At 39.1% G+C, this 22408-nt stretch overlaps 1 protein-coding gene across 1 annotated transcript in view; it reads right to left on the bottom strand.

Moving 5' to 3' along the window:
- Positions 1 to 8808: 8808 nt before the first annotated feature.
- The window catches only part of LOC126251672 (serine/threonine-protein kinase RIO1), a 116843-nt gene continuing 103243 nt past the window's right edge, over positions 8809 to 22408 (bottom strand). The window contains exon 10 of the mRNA XM_049952250.1: positions 8809 to 9516. Coding sequence (XP_049808207.1) covers positions 9424 to 9516 — 93 coding nt within the window. The 3' untranslated portion in view covers positions 8809 to 9423. The remainder of the gene's footprint in view (positions 9517 to 22408) is intronic.

The raw sequence follows: 22408 nt of genomic DNA, 5'->3' as shown, positions 1-22408 counted from the left end.
TGGAGCTGGAACGGCTGCTCATGTCGGGTGCGGGGTCACACATTGGTGTGGTTCCTGTTGATTCTCTCAGTAGGTGGGATTATACTAGGCATGGCCTTCACCTCAACAGGAAGGGGAAGGGTAAATTGGCTGGGGAAATAGCAGGAAAGTTAAAGGGGGGGAGGCACTGTCATGAGTGGTAAAATACCAGTGGTTATAGGATTCAGAAAAGACCCTTTTTTAGGGTAGGGAGGACAGAAAGAAAGCAAATTTTAAGAGAGGTTAGAACTGAGACAAATCTTCAGTTTGAGAAAGAAATCAAAAAACATAATTCCAGCTTATTACATCAGCATAAACAGCCATTGGTTAAGAATTTTCAACTGTCAGCAGATATTTTAACTCCACCCAATTTTAACTCAGTCAATGAGAAATGTCAGCTATCTTTATTGCATCAAAATATTCGAGGACTGAGAAATAAAATTAATGAATTAACTATCTGCATAGATGAATTAGAGTCTTCAAACCCAGCTGACATAATCTGCCTCTCTGAACATCATGTGACCACTGGTATAGAACTTTTAAGTGTTACAGGGTTTAGGTTAGCATCTCACTTTTGTAGATCAGAAATGGAGAAAGGAGGAGTTGCCACATTCATCAGGAACTGTCATAAATTTAAGAACATAGACATTCATAAATTTTGCCTAGAACAGCATATGGAAGCATGTGCAACAGAATTAGAATTTCACAAAAAATCCTTCATAATATTAAGTGTATATCGAGCACCTGCAGGTAACTTTAATCTGTTTGTCAACCACCTTGAAGCTGTACTGGCCCATTTAACAACCAAAAACAAAGAAATAGTGGTTGCTGGTGATTTCAATGTAGATTTCTTTAAAGACTCTCCCAATAAGAACTTGTTTGAGTTAGTAACACTATCATTCAACTTAATTCCCACAGTAAAGTTCCCCACTAGGATAGCCACTTGCTCACAAACAGCCATTGATAATATCTTTATAGAAAAGTCCAATGAACAAAATTATATTACAAAACCAATAGTCAATGGCCTCTCAGACCATGACATGCAGTTCCTTCTGTTAAATGTTAATACTGAACAGGATATAAAATCTGTTAAATCTGAGCTCAAAAGGGTAATCAGTAAGCCAAAAATTGATTATTTTAGGACACTCCTCAGAGACATTCACTGGACTGATGTTTACAGCGTTCATGGCATGAATGAAAAATATAACATTTTTGCTAATAAAGTGCTTACCTTATTCGAACACTGCTTTCCCCCAAAACTTACCAAGGTTAGAGCAAAGTCTACAAAGAAGCCATGGATTACTCGAGGAATAGGGGTATCTTGTAAAACAAAAAGAAAACTGTATCTGTCACTCCGAAACATTTCCAATGTTGATGCTATAGCACATTATAAGAAATACTGCAAAATATTAAAGACTGTAATACGGATGTCAAAGCAAATATATTACAAGGAAAAGATAGTCATATCAGATAACAAAATAAAGACAATATGGGATATAGTGAAGGAGGAGACCGGTAGAACCAGACATGAAGAGGAACAAATAGCATTAAGAGTAAATGATACATTGGTGACAGATGTGTATAGTGTTGCAGAACTTTTTAACAAACATTTTATAACTGTTACTGAAAAGATGAGGTTGTCAGGTTCGGTAGATGCTGCTATGGATTACCTTAGACCAGACATTTCAAGTAACTTCCTTAATATGAATTTGACCCTCACTACCCCAACAGAAATAATGTCCATCATAAAATCTTTAAAATCAAAAACATCTAGTGGGTATGATGAAATATCAACAAAGTTAATTAAAGAATGTGATTCTGAGCTAAGTAGCATATTAAGCTATCTATGTAACCAGTCGTTTATTAGTGGAATATTTCCTGAATGGCTGAAATATGCTGAAGTTAAGCCACTGTTTAAGAAGGGAGATAAAGAAATAGCATCAAATTTCCGTCCAATTTCACTGTTGCCAGCATTCTCAAAAATTTTCGAAAAAGTAATGTACAGTCGTCTTTATAACCATCTTATCTCAAATAACCTACTGTCAAAGTCATAGTTTGGATTTCTAAAAGGTTCTGATATTGAGAAGGCTATCTACACTTACAGTGAAAATATGCTTAATTCATTAGACAAAAAATTGCAGGCAACTGGTATATTTTGTGATCTGTCAAAGGCATTTGACTGTGTAAATCACAATATCCTTTTAAGTAAACTAGAATATTATAGTATAACAGGAAATGCTGCAAAATGGTTCAAATCTTATATCTCTGGCAGGAAACAAAGGGTGTTATTAGGAAAGAGACATGTATCAAGCTATCAGGCCTCATCCAACTGGGAACTAATTACATGTGGGGTCCCACAAGGTTCCATTTTGGGGCCCTTACTTTTTCTTGTGTATATCAATGACCTTTCATCAGTAACATTACCAGATGCCAAGTTTGTTTTGTTTGCCGATGATACAAACATTGCAATAAATAGCAAGTCAAATGTAGTCTTAGAAAGATCAGCCAATAAAATATTTGTGGACATTAATCACTGGTTCCTAGCCAATTCTTTGTCACTAAACTTTGAAAAAACACACTACATGCAGTTCAGAACTTGTAAGGGGTGTCCCAAGAGTATATGTCTAACATACGATGACAAGAAGATAGAAGAAGTGGGCAGTGTTAAATTCTTGGGATTACAGCTTGATAATAAATTCAACTGGGAGGAGCACACCACAGAACTGCTGAAGCGTCTTAACAAATCTCTGTTTGCAATGCGAATTTTGTCAGACATAGGGGATATAAAAATGAAAAAGCTGGCATACTATGCTTACTTTCATTCCACAATGTCATATGGGATTATTTTTTGGGGTAATTCATCAAGCCAAGCTAAAGTTTTCCGGGCACAAAAACGTGCAGTGAGAGTTATATGTGGTGTGAACTCAAGAACATCCTGCAGAAGCCTGTTTAGGGAACTAGGGATACTAACTACTGCTTCCCAATATATTTATTCCTTAATGAAATTTGTCATTAAAAATATATCACTTTTTCAAACCAACAGCTCAATTCATGGAATCAATACTAGAAATAAGAATAATCTTCACAAGGATTTAAAGTCACTTAGTCTTGTACAAAAAGGTGTGCATTATTCAGGAACACACATTTTCAATAACTTGCCAGCAGCCATAAAAAGCTTAACAACCAATGAAATTCAGTTTAAGAGAAGCCTAAAGGATTTATTGGTGACCAACTCCTTCTACTCCATTGATGAATTTCTTAGTAAAACCAACTGATTTGTATATAAGTACAACATAACTTCTGCACAATTTCAGTGCAGTAATGTGTTCATTGAAAATTTGTGTGTGTGTGTGTGTGTGTGTTAGTATAATCTAACTTCTGCACCATTTCAGTGCAGTAATGTGTTCATTGTAAATAAGTATTACAGTAGTTGTATTACCTTATAAATAAATAAAAAACTTTTTATTTTAAATTCAGTGCATTAGTATTTGTAAAATGACTCTTAGTGTTCATTAAAAAATGACGATCATTCCACTTGGGACCTGTGGAATGGTACATTAGCTTATTTGTTTTAGTTGTAAATATTTGTCATGTATTGTTGTTTTTCTGACATGTTCCACATCCTGGAGGACCTCCTCACTACGGATCAATTGGAATGAAAGTAAATCTAATCTAATCTAATCTAATCTAAGTCTTGGACTATCTTCATGGATGAGGGTTAAAATAGTTTAACCTGCCGTATTGCATTAGTCATTACTTAAAATGTGTAGTGCATGCCACGAATGTAAATATATGACACAGGACTTTAAAAGCAAACATACAAATACCAAATGTATAGCAGGATGCCCACGCGTATTGGCAGAAACAGTGCAGCAGGTTCAAACTGCCAGTGGTAGGAGTATGAAGGGATCAACTCAATGCCTCAGGAGGGAACTGAATGTGTCTGGCAAAAAAGTTACCTTCTACGACAACGTCCTTATTACATTCAGGTTCTGTACATTTTGAGGACAAGGATTTCACCTGTTGTTGGGCAATGTTTTACAAACTCCTATGATTTGCTGATAACAAGAATTTAATGACAACATTTTATTCTCTGATGAAGCCACATTCCACATTTGTGGGAAAGTGCACAGACACAACAGCCGAATACAGGCATCTGAAGAATCACATGAGGTATCAGAATGGGAATGCGATAAACTGAAGGTCAATGTTTGGTTGGTTATGACAAAAGTATAACTGTATGGCCCATTTTTCTTCACCAAAAGGCCAGTAATAGGTAACAGCTACCTCAACATGTTAGAACTGTTCCTTGAACTGCAGCTTCAGGGTGATGGCACACAGCACACAGTTGTGTTTCAGCAGATGGCTTGCCTCCACTTTCTGCACACATTGTTCCTGGTTACCTAAACATAGCGTTTCCAAGGACATGGATAGGCAGAGGGTCACCTCAGATGTGGGCTGACCACTCACCAGATCTTACTCCTTTATGCATTTTTTTTGCATGGGGCTACATCAAATCCAAAGCATACGCTAGCAAAGTGACTAGTCTGCTGATCTATGGAATCTTATCAGTGAAGAAGCGTTACGGTTGAAATGTTAAGGTCTATATTTTGTTTTTGACCTACATGGTGTTCCTGTAGAAGAGCAGCAGAATATGTGTAAATCTTCATAACAACATTGGTTTTTCAATCACTGTCTTCCTTCACTCAAATGAATAGCAGCTTTACAGATACCCTGTATTTCCCTAATTATACTAGAAACAGAAAGAACCACACAAAAACAGCTGACCACGCACTGGATGGTTTTGTATCCAGCAGAACAGTCCCTAATGGGAGGAAACCTCCATAGCAAAGCATGGGGCTACAGATAGAGAAATGCTGATAAAAATGAGTTTGGCTGTCAAGAGAGCAATGCGTGATGCCTTCAATGACTACTGCAGCAGAATATTGTCAAATGATCTTTCATGAGCCCGAAGAAATTCTGGTTGTATAAAGGCCGTTGTGGCACCAAAGCTAGGGTCCAGTCCCTAGTGAATGAAACAGGAACTGAAATTGAGGGTAGCAAAGCAAAAGTTGAAATGCTTAACTCCATTTTCAAATATTCTTTTACAAAGCAAAATGTAGGAAAATTGCCCCAAATTTAATCCTCATATCACTGAAAAGATGAATGAAATAAGTATAAGTGTCAGTAGTGACGAGAAATGGCTGAAATCATTAAAATTGATCATAGCTCCAGGGCCCGATAGAATCCCTATCAGATTCTAGACTGAATTTGCATCCGAGTTAGCCCCTCTTTTTACTATAATCTAGTGTAGATCCCTTGCACAAAAGCAGTGCCCAGTTCTTGGAGAAAATCACAAGTCACACCTGTCTACAAAGAGGGAAGTAGAAGTGATTTGTTGTAGAATCTTAGAACATATTCTGAGCTCAAACATAATGAGGTATCATGAATAAATAAATAGTCTCCCACAACACCAACCAACATGGATTTTGAAAACATTGATCATGTGCAACCCAACTTGCACTTTTCTTATGTGACATACTGAAAGTTTTGGATCAAGGTTATCAGGTCGATGCAGTATTTCTTGATTTCCAAATAGCATTTGACTTAGTACCACACCTATGCTTATTGTCAAAAGTACAGTCACATGGGGTATCAAGTGAAATTTGTGATGGGATTGAGGACTTTTTGGTATGGAGGATGCAGCATATTATCCTGAATGGAGGGTCATTGTCATATGAAGTAACTTCGGGTGTGCCCCAGGGAAGTGTGTTGGGACCCTTGCTGTTCATGTTGTACATTAATGACCTTGCAGACAATATTAATAGTAACATTAGACTTTTCACTGATGATACAGTTATCTATAATGAAGTACTATCTGAAAGAAGCTGCAGAAATATTCAGTCAGATCTTGATAAGATCTCAAAGCGGTGCAAAGATTGGCAACTTGCTCTCTATGTTCAGAAATGTAAAATTGTGCACTTCACACACACACACAAAACACACAACAGTATCCTATGACTATAATATCAATGAGTTACTGTTGGAATCAGCCAACTCATTCAAATATATGGGTGTAACACTTTGTGGGGATACGAAATGAATTATAACACAAACTCAGTCACAGGTAAAGCAGACAATAGACTTTGGTTTATTGGTATAATACTGGGAAGATGCTTCATTCTACACAGGAGATTGCTTACAAATCACTCATGTGACCCATCCTTAAATATTGTTCAAGTATGTGGACTCCATACCAACCAGGACTAACAGGGGATATTGAATGTGTACAGAGAAGGGCAGCACGAACGGTAACAGGTTTGTTTTACCCATGGGAGACTGTCACAGAGATAATGAATTGAACTGTCTTGAGAAAGTCTATTAAAAGAATTTCACGAACTGGAATATACTAAAATCCCATATGTATTGCTCACATAGGGATCATGATGGTAAGATTATAATTACTGCGCACACACACAGAGGCATTCAAACAATCATTCTTCCTGGATGGGAAGAAACCCTAATAACTGGTACAATGGGATGTGCCCTATGTCAAGCACCTCACATTGGTTTGCAGAATATAGATGTAGGTAGAACATACACAATTAGTTGGGGAAAAAAAAAAAACAAACAGATACTAGTGAGATCAATTGCAAGGGTCCAAAAGAAATTAAACTCACTTAGTAGCTAACAAAACCCTCAACATAATGATTCTTTAGTGCTGCTCCTCAGAGTCAGACTTTTGCGAAGTACAATTAATAGAGGGGGGAGGGGGAAAGAGAAGATTAAAAAAAGTGGCACAGTGTGGAAGTACTCATCAAACTTCAGAGGCAGACATTACCAGAGAGGCATAGGGCATCATGATGAGGTATATTATTAAAATACCAACAGTTTACATACCAGGAAGTGTAATGAAACATACTCCCCCTCCCATGTACATCTCACAAAATTATGATTTTCAGAGTATAGTTGTAGATTTAAGTACATTATGTTGCAAAAGTCATAGAAAGGAGTGTAGCACTGTTGCTACAAAGCTGCATCATATTGATTAAGAATGGCCATAACAATGTGAGTCTTACCGTTGCTACAAAGCTGCACCACATTAACTGATGATGGTTGTGGGTGACATGAGGCACCCAGTGGCATAGTTGATGATAAACAGCTGCATATGAGGGGAAATAAGAGCAGCAACTATTACACAATCAAAGGCTATAAAATACGAAGAATGGAGAGCTCTGAAGGATCTTCCTGTGACCAGCTTCTGACCGTCTCTGTGACACTCAGCTGGAGGGTCACGACTTAGAATTTGGACTAGGTCTTGCTTGATTAGAATAAACTGCCTATTGGCTTCTGTCTCGGGTTCTTCGGCCGACGTTCATCTAATGATTTTTCTGACGTTTCGCCAGCACGAGTGGCTGGCATTGTCAAAGCTTCACCCTCCATTGCCGGTGGTGAACTGGAGGGTGAAGCTTTGACAATGCCAGCCACTCGTGCTGGCGAAACGTCAGAAAAATCATTAGATGAACGTCGGCCGAAGAACCCGAGACAGAAGCCAATAGGCAGTTTGTCAACAAGTGGCCACGAAAGCCTCAACAATTTTGATTAGAATAGTTGTGGAAGGTTACGCTCCTCTCAAACATGCCTCAGTACAGCTTTCACTGTATCTCAATATATTCGGGCATCTTAGTCTTTAATTAATTTTCCTACATTTATGTCTTCTCATCACGTTTCCTAGCCTGTAAAACCATTCAGCTCCAAGATTCCTCAGAGAACTTCAAGCGACATGGAACACACTCCCTGATCCCTTGCTCATTCAGGTTTGCTGTCAATCAAAAATTGTCATCTTTAACTCACTCTCCAGGATGAAAGATTTATTCTGAACTTAAGTGGTCAGCCTTTTCTTTGTCAGTTCCTCAACAATCACCTGAATTCGAGATACAAAAACAATTATTCTCACTTATACAGTTTTACATGCAGTAATAGAACATGAAAACACATTATATGGTAGACTACTAAGGACCTTTTATGCCAGCCTTTCCATAGGTGACCTACTTATAGCTTTCCTGAAGTCCAGACTGATTACATTTTGAGGATACTGCTGCTTCTGGTTTCGTGCAATACTTGTGGAAAGGGTCATGTGATAAAAATGTCAGCCGACTATAACTCAATGGATCAAGATAAAAATCATCAGAAAGCATTTCAATTATTTCTTGCTGCACACAAATCCGCATGCGACCCCCCGCCCCCCCAACACACACACACACACACACACACACACACACACACACACACACACACAGACAGAGAGAGAGAGAGAGAGAGAGAGAGAGAGAGAGAGAGAGAGATATGATACTTTAAACCCTGGCTTGTAGCATCTGAGAACGAAGTTACCACTCTGAAACATCTTTCACCCAATTAAACATCGGCCCACTCTGGGAAATGTCAAGACACCATCAAGGAACATTACACAAACTGCATACATGTTGTCTTTAATAATGAGAGCCTTAAGCAATTCTCATCAATAGAACATGCCTGAGACTGCTTTAGTAATATACACTACAATAGTAAGGAAACTTGTTCTGGATATTTAAATTACCTCAAATTTTAGTACAAATTACACTGAGTCACCATCAGTACTGACCATTGCAGTGCAATGTACCACCAGATGCCCTATAGGAGAAGTAGAAGTGTGGGAGTGAGAAAAATGGAGAGAGGGAAGGAGTTACATACTTAGGCACAGTAGTTACAAAATATTTTCAACTTTTTATTTATGGCAGTTTATTTATTTTATAAATATATATTTTACAAATCATATTGTACGATCAGTATTCATCACACATTCTGAAAATCTTGGCATGCAGTGTTCACATAATTTCTGAAAGGAATTACTAACCATGATCTATTTTCTTTAGCTGCCTTATTTCAATCTGTCAACAATGAAAAATTGTATCTGCTTACCTCTACATCAGGTGATTATTTGTGTAACAGACAAGTGTAAAGAGATATCTATTCTGCTTTTAAAAAGTTTCATTAAGCTATGAGACTAAAAACGTTACACACATTTCTCTCCATTATTGACACAAAAAGTATCATGGGAGGAGAATGTATCAACTACTACGCAACAAGTGAGGAGCTGGACTTTATATCTTTATTACATGTTTCATATATGAAATTAGGCATACTGAATGATATACTGATCATATATTCTATAATGATAGTGACAGCTGACTAAGGGAACATACAAAGTAAGGCTGCCACATTACCTGGCAGCAATTTTCCCTTGCAGAACAGAGAATTTTAGAATTTTACATACTTGGAAACCATTATGAACGAAAACATATTCACAAAAATATAGATACAATAATTTGTACAATACAATTAAGCTGAGCATTTGAAAAGAAGAATTCACTTCTTTTTCAGTAGTCTTTTTTTGACATGTTTCTTCATCTTTGTTTTCCTCTTTTCAGCCTGTTGTTCCTTGATAGCCTTCTTTCTTGCCTGAAACATAAATGGAATTAAAATGGAATTAAGGTCACTTGCTAGTGAATCTGCTTCAAAAATTCGAATATCTTTCCATCTTAAATCAATATTTAGAGTTTTGTGAACAAACTGGTAGTTAAATAAATCGATTTGGACATCGAGATCATCTTTAAAAACAAATTTAAATATATGTTGGTATGCGGCATTGACCATGTTTCCGCTGTGGTCGGATGTCAAATGGCGTCATTATTATTTTGCCACTTCAAAAAGATACACTGCGTAATCGTTTTGAGTTAGCAGCCCTGTTAGCACACATGCTTTCCAATGCTCCTTTGTTTTCCTTTGTATATCTATGGTTTTCAAGAGTTGTTTGTGTTCAAACTTCTGTACATTGTTGAGTTGTTGGTGATGTGTCATTCTCAGAAGTAGTTACACCTCCAAAAAAGTGTTTTGAAATAGGAAAACTTAAGTTTTATGGTAATCGGTTTACTCCATGGGAAAGCAGAGACTGTGTAATTACATCCACAAACCAACTGGATGTTATGTCAACACCACCAAGTGTCTCAAGACAGAAGCTAAAATATTTGAGTACCAAGAGCGACATTTCTATAAAATTTGATCAAAACACTGTAGCTGAAAGTGTTTCCATAATTCCTGAATTGAGTGCTTTATGTTCGCTTCTAAAGAATGCTGCTGTGTGTATGCTTTGTGGAAAAGGTGGTATTAAAATCATCGAAGATTTTGAAAGCAGGAAATGTGTGTTCAGTAAGTTACAAATGTTTTGTGATTTCTGTGGGGTAACTAAAACTGGGTATTCTTCTGGATTGTGCAAAGGAAGAGTTCATAACACAAATATCAGACTTGCATATGGAATGAGGTGTATTGGGAAGGGTAGAAAGGCAGCTCAAACATTTTGTGCTATCATGAATTTGCTCCCACCTACAAGATTTGAAAAGTAAACACAGTTATTTCTTGAATGTCTTGGTCAAGTGAGTGCTGTGTCAGTGAAGAAAGCAGTAGAAAAAACTGTGTTATGCTATGAATATAGCTGCAGCCTTTGATGGGACATGGCAGAAGCGTTGTCACCTATCACTGAATTATGTTGTCACCGCAACATCCCTAGAAAATGGAAAGGTGATTGACATATAATGTATGAAAGTACTGCCATGGTTGCAAAGGAAATAACCAGGATCATGAAACTTGAATGTCTTGGTCAAGTGAGTGCTGTGTCAGTGAAGAAAGCAGTAGAAAAAACTGTGTTATGCTATGAATATAGCAGCAGCCTTTGCAGCTGGAACCAGGATCATGTTTGTGTTCAGAATTTTTCTGGGTACAGTGGTGGAATGGAATCAGAGGGAGTTCTCAGAATATTTCAAAGGTCAGAAGAGAATTATGGTGTACGGTATGTGAAGTAACTTGGAGATGGAGACTCCCAAGGGTTTGCAAATGTGTTGGAAAATATACCTTATGGAAGAACTGTAAAAAGTGAAAAGCTAGAGTGTGTTGGTCATGTCCAAAAGAGGATAGGCACACATTTACATAAGTTAATAAAAGATATGAAGGGGAAAAGGCTCAGTGATGGCAAACCAATTGGTGGTCGGGGTCGTCTCACTAAGGAAGAGGTGGACAAACTGCAGCTCTATTATGGATTAGCCATAAGAAGGAATCGAGACAATATTGAGGCAATGAAGAAAGCAGTATGGGCTACCTTTTTCCATAAAGCGTCTACGGATGACCATCCACAGCATACTCTCTGCGACAGTGGTGTAGACACATGGTGTGGATACAAAAAAGCAATCACTCCCTGCCATATGAGGTATTGGAAGCAATTAAGCACATATACAGGGACGTAAGTGACACTAAACTATTGTCATGGTGCTTACGTGGAAAGACAAAACGTTAATCAAAGTTTCAACCTTGTAATTTGGGAACACCTGCCTAAAACTGTGTTTGTTGGTTTCAATACCATGAGATTAGGTGTAATAGATGCAGTTATTTGCTTTAATGATGGGGCAGTTAGCAGATGTGATTGATGTTTTAGAGTTGTTGGGACTAACTCCTGGTTTCAATATGAGACAAGCACTGATGGCAACTGATTCCTTGAGAGTGACCAAAGGTGAAACCTAGGTTCTTGAGATAACTAAAGAGGCCAGAATAGCAGAGGAGCAAGAAAAGGAAGAGAGAAGATGAGGAACACACAAACCAAGGATATTATGCAACTGGAGGGTTTTAGGAACAACAGAGGTGCTCTGGATGGTGGCGTGCAGAAGTAGCAAGATACAGCCGTGGAGTGGGCACTGCCTTCAGTCTTGGTGTACTTGGATTTCAGCCAGGATGAGGGTGTGTTCATCCTTGTCATTCAGCAGGATATCATTGCAGATATAGGCATCCAAAAACTTGGTGAACTGCACTTGGGAACTGTGTGGAGTTCTGGCAACATGCTTACTCTGTCAAATGTTGTCTGAAGTGAGGGCTGTGTTATTGGAGAATTGTGAGAATAAACATACTATTGATGTCTTTGCATGTCAAATGTTTAATAGTCGGCAATGAAAAGAGGAGACCATGGTTCAATTGGGTTCTCACATAGATACAATGAATTCCATTTCAGGGAGACAGCAAAATGAGTAATGAAGGACGAGGAAATGATAGGCAGTTATGCCTTAGTTGGGAAACTAGGGAGGGCAGTCTTTGTTGAAGAATTATATGAGGACAGGATAAAGATGGTAATAAAGGCTCAAGGGGAAAAGTTGACTATCGGAGACCATTGATTTAGTGGTGCCAGAAGAATGCGCAATTCTGTCTGACAAGGAGAAGCACCGGGTAGTAGGCAAGCCCCGGCTAGAACGAAAATTAGCTGCTAAATATTTCAACTGTGACAGGACTGGGCATACAGCGCAAGTCTGTAGACAGAGGTACACTGTCCATAAGGCAGATACAGCATAAGAAGCTCCCCACAGACCCGACAGTGCTAGGCTGCCAATTAAGGAGATAATTGTTAAACAATTCAAGGGAAACGGGTCGCAATCACATTGTCCTCTGCCAGTATGATGTTCACAGTGCAATCTAACCAGGCACTCTGCACCATGCCTCAAGGCAAAGCCTGTGACATGCTTCAAGGGTCACCAGTTTGGACATTTTACCCAGGAATGTCAGGAGAGGAATGAGTTGGCAAACACTATACGGGCGTATTGCAGCAGTCCCATTACGCTGCATCAGGGATAGTATGAACCACTGACTGCATTGGAAAGAATCACTACACGTGTTTGCAAAGTAGGGATGTGAATGGAACAGAAACAAAGCTAGTAATTGATAGCAGTGTTCACGTGAATCTCATAAAGGTGAGTGTCTTGGAAAAGCATGTACAATGGGACACCAGGAAGGTAGTAACTATAAAAAGTATTGCTAATAACGAAATGCAAACAAAAGGGCAGGTATCCATACGGCTGCAGACCAAGATAGAGGCCAAATAGATGTCTTAATTCCAAGCAGAAGATCCTCATATCAATTTACCATTTGACAGACTATGGGGGCTAGAATTTCTGGGAAAGAAAACCGTTGTACTAAATTTTGTGCGCCATGAAATGGGGATACATGGAGAACGAATCACATGAAGGGAAGCCAGGGCAGATGCGACTATAGGTCAAATTACACTGCGAACTAACAGAAACCAGGATGGGGCAGGGAGGGGGGGGGCACGAACAACCAAAGTCTTCAGTCGTAACGAAAACGAGTTGTAATAAATGTACAGCAGCTATATGTGATTGCAGTCTTTCTCTGTGTATTCCACTGATGAATTCTTCTTGAGTTATCGGCCTAGTGGTGGCGTCATCTTGTCACAACGTTTCAAGGAGTTTCGTGCCCATCATCATCTGGCGAAGTGTCGGGATGCTGTGTTTTGCATATCCATATAGCTGCTTGGCTGTCATCCGCTACTGTAGGCTGGCCAATCACGTTCTTCTGGAAGGGGGTACTGCGTCGGTGGTGGTGGTGGTGGTGGTGGTGGTGGTGGTGCAGCGGCGGTGCGGCCCTGTGTCGAGACCCGGTGGTTATCTTGACGGCAGGAACACTCCGATCTGAAGGCAGTGGCGTCCGCAGACAGATTGGATAGCCACCTAGTCTTGACACTAGGCCACGCCCCCCCCCCCCCCCCAGCTACCACCACCACCACCACCACCACCACCACCACCACCATGGTACCCCCTTCTGGGGGAACATGACAGGCCAGCCTACAGTAGCGGGATGATGTCCAAGCAGCTATAATGATATGCAGAACACAGCATCCCGACACTTCGCCAGAAGATGATGGGTACAAAACTCATTAAAATGTTGCGACAAGATGACGCCACCACCTCAGCTGATAACCCGAGAAGAATTCACCATGTATGGCAGCGTCTCACAAAGGAAATGCGAGTTGCAGGGGGGACACACAACCCAAAGGGATAGCAGCACAGCTGCTCGAAGATAATGACGTGCAATGAGCCTGGGTTAAGGACAAGCAAGTGAGTCTCATAAATGAACAATCACAGAAGTTACTTTCGCCCGGCGTCTCACAAGCTGAGAATGGGGAGCTGCCAACAGGCTATGCACTCCGGAAGTGACAAGAAATTATCCAAACAGGGGCTGAGAACTAATGGGCCATGAAATGGCTGGAATCAACCCAAAATAGTTATCGGAGCATGGGAAGGAAAGATTCTAAAAGTCCGGGTGACAAGCCGATGTAATAATTCTGAGACAAGAAATTAGACTAGGGGTCTCTATACTGGAAGCACTAGGAACAGTCAAGGTTGGGAAGTGTATCACAATTATAATGAACACCAGAGAACAGGATGTACAGTTTCCCACACTTTAAGTGTTTGTGGAGGAAGTTCCATCTCCGAGCAGTCAAAGTTTTTTAAACCTCGTCAAGGCAGAAGAGTGGCAGGATGTTTATAGTTCTGATAGCAAAAATGACAAATATAATGCTTCCCTTAACACATTTGCCATGCTCTTTGAGAGTTGCTTTTCATTCAGGGTGTATACGTGGACAAGGCAAAAAAAAAAAAAAAAAAAAAAAAAAAAAAAAAAAAAAAAAAAAAATTCCCAAATTTTTCCCGGATGACAGTATATTTTCCCTGAACAATCCTTTGAATGATTATGGTTTTATACACGGGCGAACAATTTCCCGGCACTTTATAAATCAAAACTCAGGGAAAAAGACATATTTTGGGAACATCTTTGATGTGCAGCAGCATGTACGATGCGTATTTTCGTATTACGGAGGAGGTACACACTGGAATTGCACCAAACACTGCCTGTTACTTTCCGAATCATTGAAATTGAGATTTCGCCGCGCTTTTGTAGGCCGTTCGTAGTTCATGTCACGTGAGCTCGCCAGCCGATGACAGCGGATATTCAGAGCATAGGACACGTGATGTAGTCAGCCAACAGCAACATCACTGTTAAGCAGCACGAACGCACAAACAGGGGCAGTAAATAGTTTAAATTAATATACATAGTGTTGCTACAAGAAAAGCAAAGTTTTCACATATAATATTGTTCTCAAGCTGCAAGAGAAGCTAAGCTTTCGCATATACTGTTGATCTTTTTTGCGCTTATTACACTTTAAGATATATCACACAAATGTGCCAGTAAAATTTTTAATAATGACATAAATGTCTGATCTTTGGGGTTTGAAAATCTTCTAAATGGCGCGTCATCAAAGATTTGATTTTTAAATGAGAGTCAAACGCTCTGTGATATAATAAATTCATGGTACATTCTTGCACATAGTTCAACTTACATAAAAGGATATTTACTCTGAAAGTAACGCTTTTCAAACCACTATTTGCAATATTTTCCCACGACCTGTTAGAAATAGGTTCGTTTCAGCAGTTGCCAGAAAGCGCAGATAACAGGCGACACCGCGCTTGGGTAGCTATCATGATGTAGGAAGCCCGTATGTACGTACATGTAAAACATTGAAAGATCATACATTACGTCATAAAAGAAATAAGACATCAGAGGATACTGCAAGAGCATCAGAATTTCGTGAACAATATTAGAAAGTGCACATTTAAATTGCATACTTTAAGTGCACATTCGTATGTCCGAATTCCCAATGAAGTAGACCTCGACCTTATGTTAAGCTTTTCAGTGTGGTTTTCGGGATGTAAATTTTCTTGGAGCACCAGTACTGTATTATATCAGATTTGGTGAAGGCAGCAGAGGATCAAGTAGGTAAAAAGACGAGGGCTAGTAGAAATCCTTGGGTAACAGAATAAATATTGAATTTAATTGATGAAAGGAGAAAATATAAAAATGCAGTAAATGAAGCAGGCAAAAAGGAATACAAACAACTCAAAAATAAGATCGACAGGAAGTGCAAAATGGCTAGAGGACAAATGTAAGGATGTAGAGGCTTATCTCACTACGGGTTAGATAGATACCGCCTACAGGAAAATTAAAGAGACCTTTGGAGAAAGGAGAACCACTTGTATGAATATCAAGAGCTCAGATAGAAACCCAGTTCTAAGCAAAGAAGGGGAATCAGAAAGGTGGAAGGAGTATATAGAGGGTCTATACAAGGGCGATGTACTTGAGGACAATATTATGGAAATGGAAGAGGATGTAGATGAAGATGAAATGGGAGATACAATATTGCGTGAAGAGTTTGACAGAGCACTGAAAGACCCGAGTCTAAACAAGGCCCCAGGAGTAGACAACATTCCATTAGAACTACTGACGGCCTTGGGAGAGCCAGTCCTGACAAAACTCTACCATCTGGTAAGCAAGATGTATGAGACAGGCGAAATACCCTCAGACTTCAAGAAGAATATAATAATTCCAATCCCAAAGAAAGCAGGTGTTGACAGATGTGAAAATTACCAAACTATCAGTTTAATAAGTCACAGCTGCAAAACACTAACACGAATTCTTTACAGACAAATGGAAAAACTGGTAGAAGCCGACGTCGGGGAAGATCAGTTTGGATTCCGTAGAAATATTGAAACGCGTGAGACAATACTGACCTTACGATTTATCTTAGAAGAAAGATTAAGGAAAGGCAAACCTACGTTTCTAGCATTTCTAGACTTAGAGGAAGCTTTTGACAATGTTGACTGGAATACTCTCTTTCAAATTCTAAAGGTGGCAGGGGTAAAATACAGGGAGCGAAAGGCTATTTACAATTTGTACAGAAACCAGATGGCAGTTATAAGAGTCGAGGGGCATAAAAGGGAAGCAGTGGTTGGGAAGGGAGTCAGACACGGTTGTAGCCTCTCAATCTGTATATTGAGCAAGCAGTAAAGGAAACAAAAGAAGAATTCGGAGTAGGTATTAAAATCCATGGAGAAGAAATAAAAACTTTGAGGTTCGCCGATGACATTGTAATTCTGTCAGAGACAGCAAAGGACTTGGAAGAGCAGTTGAACGGAATGGACAATGTCTTGAAAGGAGGTTATAAGATGAACATCAAACAAAGCAAAATGAGGACAATGGAATGCAGTCGAATTAAGTTGGGTGATGCTGAGGGAATTAGATTAGGAAATGAGACACTTAAAGTAGTAAAGGAGTTTTGCTATTTGGGGAGCAAAATAACTGATGATGGTCGAAGTAGAGAAGATATAAAATGTAGACTGGCAATGGCAAGGAAAGCGTTTCTGAAGAAGAGAAATTTGTTGACATTGAGTATAGATTTAAGTGTCAGGAAGTCGTTTCTGAAAGTATTTGTATGGAGTGTAGCCATGTATGGAAGTGAAACATGGACGATAAATAGTTTGGACAAGAAGAGAATAGAAGCTTTTGAAATGTGGTGCTACAGAAGAATGCTGAAGATTAGATGGGTATATCACATAACTAATGATGAAGTATTGAATAGAATTGGGGAGAAGAGGAGTTTGTGGCACAACTTGACAAAAAGAAGGGACTGGTTAGTAGGACATGTTCTGAGGCATCAAGGGATCACTAATTTAGCATTGGAGGGCAGTGTGGAGGGTAAAAATCGCAGAGGGAGACCAAGACATTAATAGACTAAGAAGATTCAGAAGTATGTACGTTGCAGTAAGTACTGGGAGATGGAGAAGCTTGCACAGGATAGGGTAGCATGGAGAGCTGCATCAAACCAGTCTCAGGACTGAAGACCACAACAAGAACAACAGCAACAACAACAACAACAACAACAACAACAACAATGCCATACGTGCTAGAAAATGAAAACGTGCACTTGAAATGCAGCGAACAGTTCAAACTAGCCAGTACTGTGTAATTAAACATTTCGTTTCAAATACATTGACTGCCTCTGCAGAAAAGGTTAACAAAAATCAAATTTCTTTAGCAAACAGACAAAAATAACTTCATTGTTCTGCAAGGCGATTAATGCTTGACTGTCAGAAAGGTGGAAATAAAATAAAATCTGAAACTAATGACATATTTTAGCCAGCCGTAATTATGTGAACGTGTTTTAATTCACTTGATATCTGTTTTGTTTTCATTTGACAGTAAACAAAGGGGAAACAGCAAAATCACTAAATGTAAACACGGGTCATGTGGAGACTACCCACAACTCAGACTGCTCTGCACATCAGCCCCGGATCTACGACATTTGAGAACTGAGTCAATACTAAAAAAAATTGAATTTTCAAAATATGTTCATCTTGTAGCGCACATCTTTCTGAAAAATCTGAAACATAAGATATATATATATGAGGAAATGTAAGACATGTTATTTGGTCTTAAGTATGCCAAAGTGCAGTGCCACGCCTCTTCGTAAAGCATTTTTCTACCGCACGTCCAAACTATATTCAGGCGAGTGGAAACTGAAATGTCCTGTGGTGCTTCTCCTGCTCCCAGTCGGCCAGTTTGACAGCCTGCCCCTCTTAAAAGAAATCTCGCAATTAGTAGCGGATGGGATTATTTGTAATCCAGAGAACAAGAACTCTTCAGAAAATGTGAACTCTTTATTGCCTATTAATTAATAACTTGCTGTTTTGTGTGACATAAAATTAAATATACGATATATAAAACCAATACTGACAAGAGATAAGCAAGAAAATACACATTTCTTCAAACCTTACCTCCTAGCATTTTTTTTCTCTTTAATCTTTCTACTGCTTTAAATGGCGTGCCTTCCTTTCTGCGAAAGAATCTATTACCTCATCAAAGTTCGTCAAACGTTTTGCTCCATGAAAAATCGAAATGTCGTTATCTGATACTGAAGAAGCTGTTAATACAAATAATACCCAAGACTGGTGTGGTTTCTCGATCTGATTACGTCACTGTCTGCTAGATAAAACAAAATAGGCCTTTCTAATATGGCAGCAATTTTGTAACACACCAAATAAACGAGACTGTTTTGGTACAAATAGCCATTTTTATAACACGACAGAATATAATTCACGAAGTACCAATATCAAATGTCTATTAGGCCTACTACAAGCAAAAACCTTTGTGTTAGGAAATAGTTTCACATTTGACTCAAACGCACCAGTTTCTCAAGCATGAGTTCGAAAAGTAGTATTATGAAATTTTTATATAAATTTGGAATCGTCTTGTTCTTCCATAATTTGTATGATGTCCCCGTTTCTTCTCCTTCCTCGTTCTAACAATCTTGTTATCACCAATTCTGTAGCTATTGCTGCCATTGTCAAAATTTGTTCGCCAATTAACTTCACTAACCCTGTCAGAATCACAGGTTTAGTTATCCCGCGATTATTTTCCGGTTAGGCGTTATTACATGTTCGAACGACACGTTTTCCATGTTACTTCCAGAATAGAACTTACGCGACTGCTAGCCGGGGACTGTAAAACTGGTCCTTACTAGTGTAGCGATCTGGCCAAAAATTTCTGTCAAAATTTCATTTTCTTGGATACACCGAGAAGATAATACGTAATCTTTCTCACCTGTTATTCCTGTTAGTCGTTTATTTCCATTCTGGTAGTAATTATAACAATGCTGATCATTCGCAAATCCAATCAACCACATAATCAGACAGCGATTGGCATTCATCTGTTCGGCCTTACTCCCTCAGCTTGTATTGCCCCACCCCCCTTTGTCTGCGGAAAGTTTTTTTTTTAGATGTGATGAGGATTCTCCTGATTGAGACATCACACACACTATGCATGCATTCAAAACCCAACTTACGATTCATTCAGAAATCCACTTAAAATGTGTTCAAAAATGTTCAAAAACCAACATTGAAGCGTTTCAAAATCATATGAATAATCAATAGATAAACGTGCGCTGGATGCTAGGCGCTTTGTGAAACAAGTTTTTTTTCCTGAAGAATATGAATTTGGCGCCCCCTCTTCCCGGTAGCATCTAGCTGCTTGCTGCGACTGCTTGCACAGTCAACAGCGACAGTCCTGTAGCCAGAAGCGAGAGAATCTACTACTCAAATGTGACCCAACTGCGCATGCGCACGAGCCCGCGCGTAACTGCTAAAACAAATCAAATGTAAACAGTTGCGACTTCACGTTCATTGGAGGCAATTTATTGTTATGAAGCACTGCATAGTCTTCCTAAAGCATTTGACGCTTGCATGAGCACTGTGTGTCGTCGTTGTATATGGCGCATTTCCTTTGAAATTTAAGTTATTTTTGTTTTTTTTTCTCTTGTTTATGTTTTATTGTTTTCCTGGTTTTCTCCCAGATGAAAAAATTCCCGGGTTTTTCCCGGATCTCCCGGTTGTCCCGGGTCGTATACATGATGTACAGTTTCCCACACTTGAAGTGTTTGTGGAGGAAGTTCCATCTCCGAGCAGTCAAAGTTTTTTAAACCTCGTCAAGGTACAAGAGTGGCAGGATGTTTATAGTTCTGATAGCAAAAATGACAAATATAATGCTTCCCTTAACACATTTGTCATGCTCTTTGAGAGTTGCTTTCCATTAGACTGCTCTAAACAGGGTAGTAGCAGTAAAAAGCATCTTGGGTGGCTGATTAGTGGGATAAGGATATCATGTAGAACGAGGTGGGAATTATAGCAAAATGTTAGAAGTAGTCACAATCAAACAACAGTAGCTTATTACAAACAGTACTCTAAGGTGCTAAAATTTTTATTAGGAAGGCAAAGAGTATGTTGTATGCAAATACAATAGCTAATTCACGGGGTAAAATTAAAACCATTTGGTCAGTTGTGAAGGAAATGCGTGGTCAGCAGCACAAGGTCGACGATATAAGTCAGTTCGTAGTAAAAATATTTCTGTTACTCATAAATCAGATACAAGTACAGTACATAACCAGCATTTTCTGAGCATTGCTGGTGAATTAAATAAAAATTTAGTTTCTACAGGGAATAATGTAACTCTCTTGGCAAATGCCTTTCCGAGACCGATGTCTGAAATACAGACAAGGGAGAGAGTGAGTCAATAATTAAATCACAGAAGACTAAGGACTCTCAATGGATATGATGGGGTGCCTAGTGGAATATTAAATTACTGTGCTGCACATGTTAGCCCTGTATCTAGCCATATTTGTAATTTTTCCTTTATGAATGGCCAGTTTCCTAAACGATTAAAGTACTCAGTAGTAAAGCCACTTTATAAAAAGCGAGAAAGGGATAACATAGACAATTTTAGACCTATTTCTATGCAATCAGTGTTTGTTAAAGTTAGTGAAAAGGCTGTGTATGTAAGGGTAATTGATCATTTTATTTCGGCTTTAGAAGTCATTTAACAACTAAAAATGCCATATTCTCTATTCTCTGTGAGGTACTGAATGGGTAAAACAAAAGGTTTCGAACACTAGGCATATTTTTTGATTTAACTAAAGCGTTTGATTCTGTTGATCACAAAATACTCCTCCAGAAGTTGGACCATTACGGGATATGGAGAGTAGCTCACAATTGGTTCATCTCTTACTTTAGCAACATACAGCAGAAGGTCATTATTCACAGTGTTGAGAATGGCTGTGATGTGGAGCCTGAGTGGTGTACGGTCAAATGGGGGGTGCCCCAGGGATCAGTGTTACAGCTCAAATGGTTCAAATGGCTCTGAGCACTATGGGACTTAACTTCTCAGGTCATCAGTCCCCTAGAACTTAGAACTACTTAAACCTAACTAACCTACGAACATCACACACATCCATGCCCGAGGCAGGATTCGAACCTGCGACCGTAGTGGTCGCGCGGCTCCAGACTGTAGAGCCTAGAACCGCTCGGCCACTCCGGCCGGCAGTGTTACAGCCACTCCTGTTCCTGATTTATATAAATGATATGCTCTCTAGTATTAAGGGTAACTCTAAAATACTTCTGTTTGCTGATGATGGTAGCAAAGGATGTCGTGTGAAACATTGGCTCAGTTTCAAATAGTGCAGTTCATGACCTAAGCTCATGGCTCGTAGAAAATAAACAAACACTAAATCACAGTAAGACTCAGTTTTTACAGTTTCTAACACACACATTGTAATTCTGTCAGAGACAGCAAAGGACTTGGAAGAGCAGTTGAATGGAATGGACAGTGTCTTGAAAGGAGGATATAAGATGAACATCAACAAAAGCAAAACGAGGATAATGGAATGTAGTCAAATTAAATCGGGTGATGCTGAGGGGATTAGATTAGGAAATGAGACACTTAAAGTAGTAAAGGAGTTTTGCTATTTAGGGAGTAAAATAACGGATGATGGTCGAAGTAGAGAAGATATAAAATGTAGACTGGCAATGGCAAGGAAAGCGTTTCTGAAGAAGAGAAATTTGTTAACATCTAGTATAGATTTAAGTGTCAGGAAGTCATTTCTGAAAGTATTTGTATGGAGTGTAGCCATGTATGGAAGTGAAACATGGACGATAACCAGTTTGGACAAGAGGAGAATAGAAGCTTTCGAAATGTGGTGCTACAGAAGAATGCTGAAGATAAGGTGGGTAGATCACGTAACTAATGAGGAGGTATTGAATAGGATTGGGGAGAAGAGAAGTTTGTGGCACAACTTGACTAGAAGAAG

Source organism: Schistocerca nitens, chromosome 4 (genome assembly GCF_023898315.1).
Source record: "Schistocerca nitens isolate TAMUIC-IGC-003100 chromosome 4, iqSchNite1.1, whole genome shotgun sequence".
Lineage (NCBI taxonomy): Eukaryota > Metazoa > Arthropoda > Insecta > Orthoptera > Acrididae > Schistocerca > Schistocerca nitens.
Note: the sequence above shows the minus strand (reverse complement) of the source record. Positions and strands in the feature narration are given on the sequence as shown.